This window comes from Phoxinus phoxinus, assembly GCF_949152265.1.
Source record: "Phoxinus phoxinus genome assembly, chromosome: 18".
Taxonomy (NCBI): Eukaryota; Metazoa; Chordata; class Actinopteri; order Cypriniformes; family Leuciscidae; genus Phoxinus; species Phoxinus phoxinus.
Window position 1 is genome coordinate 25382108 of NC_136893.1, and position 10822 is coordinate 25392929.

General features: G+C 39.7%; 1 protein-coding gene and 1 long non-coding RNA gene across 2 annotated transcripts in view; one reads left to right on the forward strand and one right to left on the reverse strand.

The window, feature by feature from the left end:
• The window catches only part of epm2a (EPM2A glucan phosphatase, laforin), a 23675-nt gene extending 19422 nt beyond the window's left edge, over positions 1-4253 (forward strand). The window contains exons 3-4 of the mRNA XM_079589048.1: positions 202-446; positions 3879-4253. Coding sequence (XP_079445174.1) covers positions 202-446; positions 3879-4162 — 529 coding nt within the window. The 3' untranslated portion in view covers positions 4163-4253. The remainder of the gene's footprint in view (positions 1-201; positions 447-3878) is intronic.
• The window catches only part of LOC306986142, a 14605-nt gene extending 4024 nt beyond the window's left edge, over positions 1-10581 (reverse strand). The window contains exons 1-2 of the long non-coding RNA XR_013794911.1: positions 9976-10581; positions 9433-9534 (exon numbers count right to left, since the gene is read on the reverse strand). This is a non-coding gene — a long non-coding RNA (uncharacterized lncRNA). The remainder of the gene's footprint in view (positions 1-9432; positions 9535-9975) is intronic.
• Between the last annotated feature and the right edge of the window lie 241 nt (positions 10582-10822).

Here is a 10822-nt window from a genome sequence, read left to right on the forward strand (position 1 = left end):
ATTTTGATTAAATTTTGGATATCCCTTTCCTTCTCTGATGGGCCATCACTGGTTACACACACAACTAGTTGCATAGTTTGTAGACGCACGCACACACACACACACACACACACACACACACACACACACACACACACACACACACACACACACACACACACACACACACACAGCTAAGTTTCCGCTCTCTCTTCTCTTCAGGGTGCTTCCGCGTGTCTGGTTAGGCAGCTGCCCTCGACGGGTCGAACACGTAACCCTAAAGCTGAAGCAAGAACTGGGCGTCACAGCAGTGATGAACTTTCAGACAGAATGGGATGTCATAAACAACTCACACGGCTGCCGGCGTGACCTCAGTCAACCCATGACCCCAGAGACAATGACGCACCTGTACAAAGACTGTGGCCTTTCTTATATCTGGATCCCCACCCCAGACATGAGCACAGAAGGTCAGTGTGTTTGTGTGTGTGTGTTTAGCCAATATACTATTGACTAGCATAGCCATATGTAACATGAACTTAGCAGCATGTACTGAACTGTAAACTTGATTACTCCCACTGCGCAATGTGTCGTCGGAGTGACGTCTTTTCTATGACATTTTTGGACGTCCAATTTCGGTCCACTCAAGGGGTTGTTTTGTAACGCCAGACGACGTATTTTTTCGACATCTACCGCACGTCTAATGTTGACATCCGTGGGACCTCCGTGTAAGGGTTATTTATAGTCCAAATGCGGTCGTTTGCGGACGTATTTTCAACATCAAATTTAGACAAATTTTAAGTTGTTTTTATACAACTTCTATAACTGTAGTCCCATGTTTCAAAAGGGTGGAGGACGTGTTTTCTGTACCATTGTATTTACATTTATGCATTTGGCAGATGCTTTTTATCCAAAGTGACTTACATTGCATTACACATTTATATTCCTATCAGTTCTTGCTTTCCCTGGGAATCGAACGCATGATATTGCGTTGCAAGCACCAATGCTCTACTGTTTGAGCTGCAGGAAAACTATATTACAGTTTTTCCCAATTGCTAAAACACAAAAAGTGAATGCCCAGATCAAAGCGTCAAAACCGTACCGTTTGCATGCATGTCTTACACACAGGCACCAAATGAATAAACACATTGTAGGCATTGCACTGCACACAATTGTACAACACACGGTGCAAAACACTACACACAGAGTGTTGTATGTTACACACGTTGGAAAATGAGGAAACACTTTGCATACAGCATATCCATTTAATAATAAAAACACATGCGACAATAGCAACACCCCCGCACACACAGTAAAACACTTAACCGGTAATTGAACACCAATCAGTCACAGCTGTAGCACTATAAATAGAACTCAGGTATGCGCACCTGGGAAGAGGGAGAGGAGAACGAGATGGAGGAAGAGGGAGAGGAGAACGAGATGGAGGAAGAGGGAGAGGAGATCGAGATGGAGGAAGAGGGAGAGGAGATCGAGATGGGGGAAGAGGGAGAGGAGATCGAGATGGGGGAAGAGGGAGAGGAGATCGAGATGGAGGAAGAGGGAGAGGAGATCGAGATGGAGGAAGAGGGAGAGGAGATCGAGATGGGGGAAGAGGGAGAGGAGAACGAGATGGAGGAAGAGGGAGAGGAGATCGAGATGGAGGAAGAGGGAGAGGAGATCGAGATGGAGGAAGAGGGAGAGGAGAACGAGATGGGGGAAGAGTGAGAGGAGAACGAGATGGGGGAAGAGGGAGAGGAGATCGAGATGGAGGAAGAGGGAGAGGAGATCGAGATGGGGGAAGAGGGAGAGGAGAACGAGATGGAGGAAGAGGGAGAGGAGATCGAGATGGAGGAAGAGGGAGAGGAGATCGAGATGGAGGAAGAGGGAGAGGAGATCGAGATGGAGGAAGAGGGAGAGGAGATCGAGATGGAGGAAGAGGGAGAGGAGATCGAGATGGGGGAAGAGGGAGAGGAGATCGAGATGGAGGAAGAGGGAGAGGAGATCGAGATGGGGGAAGAGGGAGAGGAGATCGAGATGGAGGAAGAGGGAGAGGAGATCGAGATGGGGGAAGAGGGAGAGGAGAACGAGATGGAGGAAGAGGGAGAGGAGATCGAGATGGAGGAAGAGGGAGAGGAGATCGAGATGGAGGAAGAGGGAGAGGAGAACGAGATGGGGGAAGAGTGAGAGGAGAACGAGATGGGGGAAGAGGGAGAGGAGATCGAGATGGAGGAAGAGGGAGAGGAGATCGAGATGGAGGAAGAGGGAGAGGAGATCGAGATGGAGGAAGAGGGAGAGGAGATCGAGATGGGGGAAGAGGGAGAGGAGATCGAGATGGAGGAAGAGGGAGAGGAGATCGAGATGGAGGAAGAGGGAGAGGAGATCGAGATGGAGGAAGAGGGAGAGGAGATCGAGATGGAGGAAGAGGGAGAGGAGATCGAGATGGGGGAAGAGGGAGAGGAGATTGAGATGGAGGAAGAGGGAGAGGAGATTGAGATGGGGGAAGAGGGAGAGGAGATTGAGATGGAGGAAGAGGGAGAGGAGATCGAGATGGGGGAAGAGGGAGAGGAGATCGAGATGGAGGAAGAGGGAGAGGAGATCGAGATGGGGGAAGAGGGAGAGGAGATCGAGATGGAGGAAGAGGGAGAGGAGATCGAGATGGGGGAAGAGGGAGAGGAGATCGAGATGGGGGAAGAGGGAGAGGAGATCGAGATGGAGGAAGAGGGAGAGGAGATCGAGATGGAGGAAGAGGGAGAGGAGATCGAGATGGAGGAAGAGGGAGAGGAGATCGAGATGGGGGAAGAGGGAGAGGAGATCGAGATGGGGGAAGAGGGAGAGGAGATCGAGATGGAGGAAGAGGGAGAGGAGATCGAGATGGGGGAAGAGGGAGAGGAGAACGAGATGGGGGAAGAGGGAGAGGAGATCGAGGCATGTGGGGACATCGAGGTGGGGTCGATCCATGGGTGGATACGCCACACACGGAGATATTTTCCCCGTTGCCTGGCAAGGGAAGACATTACCTGTGATGTGGACGAGGTGCTGTGGCCCGACCCCAATCGACGACGAGATCCCTGACATGGACCTGCAATAGAAACACCTACACCAGATGTTCAATACTTATAGTAGTTCTGCACCTGTACACTGAGTTTTGGTTGTGGAAATAAACACGGTTTACAGACTACAAATGTAGGCAGTGTCTTGAGTACAGTTGACCTGTGTGTTGTGTTTGCTTTGACTGTTTATATTGCATGTGCATGTGTGTTTCCTATCGATCCGAAGAGGGCCTTTTCAAGTTAAAGTGTTACGTTTTGATTGCAGAATGTTATTTTGCATTGGCAGTTAGATGTTGATCTCCAAGTGCTGTGTCAAGAAATCTTGTGTGTTGAGTTTTGACACAATGAGCCAAATTTTTAATTTTGTGTGTAAGCAATTGAAAAAAACTGTAAACTGTGTCTCCAGTTATTACCTGGTGCTGAGACAATCAAATGGAGTTTTTGGGAAACGATCTTAAATAATTATTAATAATCTGTATTCATATGTATTACAGTAATCATGTTGATAACAACAATGTTGATATTTGTAAATAAAAAATATTATATATTAATCATGTACATTTTCTGCACCTGTCATAGACGTCCAAATGATGTCCAAAAAATTACCCATTTCAAAGGTAAAATGTTGAATGTCAATATGACATCCAAGTTGGGTCATGGTTGGACGTCCAAATTGTGGACCTAGTTTGGACGTTGAATAGATGTCCAGAATTGGTCATGGACCGACGGACCCAATATAGACATGATCTGCACATCTATCTGACATCCAATGTTTAGTGGGCTAATGTAAGTATCTAAAGAGCTTCTAAAGAGTTTCTAGAGAGCATCTAAAGAGTTTATTGTAATTCTCAGGTCGCACACGGATGCTGCCCCAGGTGGTGTTCCTGCTCCATGGACTGCTGAAGAACGGTCACACAGTATATGTTCACTGTAATGCTGGAGTGGGCCGCTCTACTGCGGCAGTGTGTGGACTCCTGATGTACGTGTTTGGCTGGAGACTCAGAAAAGTGCAGTACTACCTCACTGCCAGAAGGGCGGCAGTCTATATTGATGAGGAAGCACTGGTAAGAGCAGAAAATGACTTTCTCGTGAAGTTTGGGCGACTCTGTTCATCTGTCTGCAACCCAGAGACCTGAAAACAGTGCCCTCTACTGGATAGGAGGACACCTGTGTTCAACGATGTCAAAGCAATCAACAGACATCAAAATAGATTTGAATCTTGACACACAGAGCTACTTTGTGAAAAAAAAACAAATAGTGCCATCAAAATCTAAATATATTTACTATATAATATTGAGTCAATCGGAGAATCATGGGACATGAAATGTTTTTAGGAAGCCAGTGTGAAGTATAACAAATAAATATAAAAAACATTAATACAAAGTTTTTGAAAATACTTATATACTTATATATTGTTTGTATGTTAACCTGTTCATGAGTACTGAAAATGAAATGTATTATTAAATCATTCCTTTACAATTCTGGTTTGCTAACTAACTAACATACAGTATTATTAGTGTTGCACAACCCTGCAAATAATGCAATACCAAATATTAATTTAATGAATTTAAAACAATTATACATATAAATAGCTGTTATTTGCCAGGAATCATAATGTGTAAATCTGTGATGGAGCACAGCTGGCAATGGTTATGGCATAAGTGTATTGATCTGTTTATCCGTTGAAATGTTTGCACAGAATGCTATAGTTTGGCCCGGTTATTGTTCATTCATCTTGACATGGTCTTCATGTGAAAAGGCACCTTGAGGCAATTGTCGACCGGACTGCTAATGTGACGGTTATTGTTTGACTATCTGCCCCTTTTCTCCTCTAACATGCCACTTTCATTCATTTATGAATGTAACTCAATATTCTTGTTATATATTTAGCACAGCAATTTCCCTGCCCTTGAAATAAGCCGCCATAATGAAAAGCGCTTTAACCTGACCTTTAAATAAATAGAGACTAGTGTCACCACACTGAGAGACTTTATGTGAAAATTGAAAAAAGTTTTGCTTCAGAAAAGAAAAAGCGGTTCAGTGGTTTAAGCAGAAGGTGCCATAAATCAAATTTGATTCGAAAACAGGGATAAATCAGTGATTTAAAGAGAGACATAAATACAAATATAATGAAAATGACTGTGTACCACAAAATAAGTAATTTTGTAACATTATAATGTCTTTACTGACACTTTAATCTATTTAGTTCGTCCAAAAAAAATAAGCAGTATGTCATCAATTACTCACCCTCATGTTGATCCAAACCCGTGAGACTTTTGATCATCTTCGAGACACAAATTAAGATATTTTAAAGGGCCCCTATTATGGCTTTTTGAAAATGACCTTTCATGTAGTGTGTAACATACAGTAGCTCTAAGTGAATGAAAACATCCTCACTGTAAAAAATGATTTGTTAGTTTGACTCAAAAAAGTAAGTTACCTGGTTGCCTTAAAATTTTGAGTTCATTGAAACTAAAAATGTAAGTTCACTCAACTTAACCTTAACTACATATAGTTTGTTGTAACAATTAACTGAAAAGTTTACACGGTTGCCTTAAAATTATGAGTTAATATGACAAATACTTTTTTGTTAAAACGAATTCTGGAATAACAGCACAAATAAACCATAACTTTAACATTTATTATAACATTCACACAAATATGAATTCATTGAATTGTCTGACAAGTATATTTTAGTATAAATGAGTATGATAGAATTAACTGCTGCTTCAATAAAAACATTAAAACACATTAAAGCAGCAGGATACAAGCTGTTGCTATAAATGTCAAGCATGTGTGAGAATAAACAAATGCCAGTGTAATGACATTAACATCAGCTTGAATTAAGTGCAATAGAATAAATAAAAAATAAAAACATTTAATGAACATGACATGGAAATTTCATTTTTCAAATTTCAAAAATCCTTTGCTCAAAACAATATTTTGTCTGTTCAATAAAACAAAACAAGTATTGAGTATGCGAGTATGTACAACCTCATAAAGTGAATGAAATAAGAAAACTGTTGACAAGATAACCACAAAATATCAGGCCAGTGAGGCCACATTTCATAACAAATCTCAACAAATATTAAAAAGCATTTCTCAAACAGCATCAAAAGGGGTTAGTTCACCCAAAAATTTAAATTGTCATTACTCACCCTCATGTTGTTCCAAACCTGTAAGACATTTATTTGTCTTTGGAACACAAATTAAGATATTTTTAATAAAATCTGAGAGCTTTTTGTCAATCCATTGACAGTTTATGCAACTACCACTGTCAAGCCCCAGAAAAGTAATAAAGACATCATTGAAGTAATCCATGTGACTCCAGTGGATTAACCTCAAGTTTATGAAGTGACGCGAGTGCTTTGTTTGCTCAAAAAAAAAAAAAATATTAACAAAATATTAATCTATCAATCTCCAACGCACGTTCAAGTTTTTTTTGTGCAAACAAAGCACTCGCGTCACTTCATAAACTTGAGGTTAATTCACTGGAGTCACATGGATTACTTCAATGATGTCTTTATTACCTTTCTGGGGCTTGACAGTGGTAGTTGCATAAACTGTCAATGGATTGACAAAAAGCTCTCAGATTTCATTAAAAATATCTTAATTTGTGTTCCAAAGACAAATGAATGTCTTTCAGGTTTGGAACGACATGAGGGTGAGTAATGACAATTTTAATTTTTGGGTGAACTAACCCTTTAAAACTAACCCTGCGAAGCAGGTTTCTTCATCTATTCCAGATTTTTAAAGGCTTATACCAATTTATAACATTTTATAATGAAAGGGTTAGTTCACCCAAAAATTAAAATTCTGTCAGTAATTACTCACCATCATGTTGTTCCAACCCCGAGACTTTCGTTCATCTTCGGAACACAAATTAAGATATGTTTGATTAAATCTGAGAGCTGTCTCACTCCTCCATAGGCTTCTTAAGGGATTGAAACTTGCCAGCCCAGAAAGTTATCTACAGACAGTTTAATAAGAAGATACTTTATAAAGACAGTACACGTCGCGTATACAGGCAGGAGCCATCTTTGGAAAACAGTCTCGACCAGTTGAGCCACGAACGGCGTGCTACGTGAGCTGAACTGTGACTTAAACCTATCGACTAGCACGACGTTCGTGGCTTGACTGGTCGAGACTGTTTTCCAAAGATGGCTCCTGCCTGTATACACGTAATATACTGTCTTTATAAAGTATCTTCTTATTAAACTGTCTGTACGCTTACAAAGTTCTCAATGCTTCGGTTTGCATGTAGGGACCCTCATTATGCTACCGTGTTAGTGTGAGGCTATTTTGAGCCTTGTTAGTGGTATTAACTAGCGACTTCTTTTTACTTATATTCGATGCCCCATATACTAGCGTTATAAGCTAATCTGTTTTTAGAGATAAAACTCTTTACATTCGATTATCATGAAAACGCATCCCAGAGAACGATCGACTCGGTAACCATGTGTTAATTACCCCTAGGTTAATTTTTTCGCCGGAATTGTCCTTTAATAGACGAATACAGTGATATAAAAGTCCAAACTCGCACCTTATTGAGAAGGCTGTATTATTTGGCTACAGGCAAGCAGAGTCAGAATATGCACAAAATTTCACACCAAGCGTTTCCCAGTGATATACTGGTTATACAGTTGGCTTGACGTTGGACATTCGCGCATTTAGGGGCCGTCTCTAAAGTTACACGACATCGGTATACACGTTTCTAACTTCAATAGCATTGGAAGAGAATGACTTACAGTCATAAACCAACTCTAAAGTGTTCATGTAGGTGTCAAGCATGATGTACACCTTTTTCATTTATTTATATTTATTCAAATAAATAGAAGTTTGCTATTGAAGTTAGAAACGTGTATACCAATGTCGTACGTAACTTTAGAGACGGTCCCTAAATGCGCGAATGTCCAACGTCAAGCCAACTTATAACCAGTATATCACTGGGAAACGCTTAGCGTGAAACTTTGCGTGTTAAGTTCATATTCTAAGTCTGTTTGCCTGTAGCCATATAGTACAGCCTCCTCAATAAAGTGCGAGTTTGGTCTTTTATATCACTGTATTAGTCCATTAAGCTAAGCGTTTTATATGTCCAGCAATCCTGAATTATTGAGGGAAACCCAGTAGCCTGCAACACATCGCCACGATATAAAGTTAAGGCAACTAAACAACCAAGAGAAATAATGTCTACCTCAAATGTAACATTCGTTCTGTACATCAGCATCGGGGAATAACATTATAATCTCGTTCACGGTAGAGAAAGATGCATGTAGGCTACACAGGGACCGTGAAGACACTGAATCAAACATAAAAACAGTCCTCATAATAATCACAAATACACTTACATTTCTATAAATCAGTTTTTATGAATGAATGGCTTGCTCTAACTGTTGCTCTGGTCTTCGTCAACAACACACGCTTGCGCCCCCTGCTGGTGAGGTTGATTAACAGCAGATGGAGATTATGCTCGGTAATCTACTGCTTTTCCTGCAGTTCCTGGATGTCAATGTTGAATTTACTGTCGAATTTGAACCACTGAATTTGTGGAAGCGAATTTGTAAATAAAGTGGACCACAAATTGCCTGTTGAATATTATAGGTTGTATTTTTAAACAGTTTGAATATTTTGGAAGTGAAATATAAAAGGTGAATATGGATTATTATTATTATTATTTAATTTGTATTAATGAAAATGTGTTTGAAATGAAATATTCACAGCTTAAATATACAACCATGTTGAATTTCAGCCCATAAAAATGCAATGAATTAAAATGCAAGCATGGTTAATGCAATGCATTTTTTGTTTCAAGTAGTGCAATTCAACAGGCTTTTTTATTTCAAAAACATTTGCCATTATTTTACTTCCATACGACTCGCTTCTGCTTCGTTCATGGTTTTGGAGTAGGCGTGGGTTTGGACATGATTTGCAAGGAGGGGGGATCTATGTTTTCAAAGCTAGCAGGCTAAAGTTAGCATTTCCCAGATGACCTATTCCACCTTTAACTTATATTATTTAACTGTACAGTTGTGGAGTAAAATTCACTTTAAATAAGATCCCCATTACTCATTTTCATTCATGCAAATAACATGGACTATTTCTGCCACCTGGTGGAAAACAAACACTTACAATTATATAAAATTACTGCTCTTGGCTCATTTACCATTCATTGCTTTTGGATTTACTATAAAATTACTATGATAACAAACTGTAGCACTTTTACTGTACTGAAGTATAGCAAGTATAACGTTAGTAAAGTCTCATGCCATTTAACTTAGATGAAGCGATTTTTTTTTTTTTTAACAATACCAGACCTCGACAGCCAAGAAGGGTAATAACTTATTTAATCTTAGACTAAACCAGTTGAGACAGAGACATATTGAATTTTAAAATGAACGTTACTTACCATAAACACCCCAGCTGTGAAGAAAATGGCGTCTTCCCGTTCTGGTGTGATCCAAGTTAACTGTTACGTCGTGTGGCAAACATGTCCATAAGCTAAACAAGTCTGAAATATCACAAAAAAAAGATTAATTTGAACACTTATTGCTTCAGAAGCATAAGTATAACAGTAACGTTACAATCTCTATAAGGCGACTTATTGCCGTTCAACCTGAATGCATTATTAACGTTAGCTGCTATTACTTTAAAACGGGCAATAACGTTACGCATTCGTGTTTAATCACGGGGAAAATGAAAAATGACTCAAATATTATTATTTATCGGGATTATTTGAAGGTTGAAACGCTTCACTAACAGCCTTACTAAACTGTAACGTTAAAGATGACATAAGAAACACTATTTTACCTCAATGGAAACTTCTGGAATTTCTGAGGGGAAATTATTACTTATAGATTAATTTAAACCATCTTCTGATTTTCTAGGAAATAAATTTAATTACCCTTAGACAAAAACAGCCTATAAGACATTGAATTTAAAAATTACTTACCATAAACCGTCTTTCCTTGCTTCTGAAGAGGCTGAGAAGAAAATCGCGCCTTCGCATTCAAGTGTCGTCTCTGTGTTGTTTACTCCCGGTCGTTCGGCGCATGCGCAGGGAAAATTAAGACTCAGGTCTTGTGAACTATCTCTATTAGTAGAATCAACTAATGTTTTTATTTTATATCAGTGCATTGCCGTCAAGCCATTAGTTTAATCAACCTAAACTAAAAATGTTTTGTTATCTGAACAACCTTAGTGAATCTAAGTTGATTTGACAAAAGAAAATTTGTTGTGTTAACAAATCATGGGAATAATTTTTTTACAGTGCTGCAAAGTTTTAAATCTGAAAGTGCACCGTATATAAAGTTATTGTCTTTCAAAAGTAAGAGTCTTATGAATGAACTGAGTCAATGAAATGAATTATTTTTCAAACGAATCATAAGCCGTTTCGTCGTGACGTCAAGATAAAACATTAGCATATCGCCCGTCCACTTATTGCGTGCGCAGACACCAGGGAAACTTAAAGGTGGGGTATGTGATTTGCAAAACGGCTGGCAGATTTTGAAAATACACAACTCAAATGGTCCTACCTTCTTTCCTTTGACTCCACCGATTCAAAGAACATGGACATGGATGGGGGGAGGGGGGGGATGGTACAACCGATTGATTGACGCACTTACTGTCTATGTGGTCTTGGAAATGATTGGCTGGAGTTTTTCGAGTCCTGCCCGTTCCACAGATGATTAAATTGCTTAATTTTTATTTCAGTGCTTCTAACTGGCTTACTGTAGGAATAGGATTTTAAGTGGTTTAGAAAAAATGGCTAAAAAAGAGAATTACATACCCCACCTTTA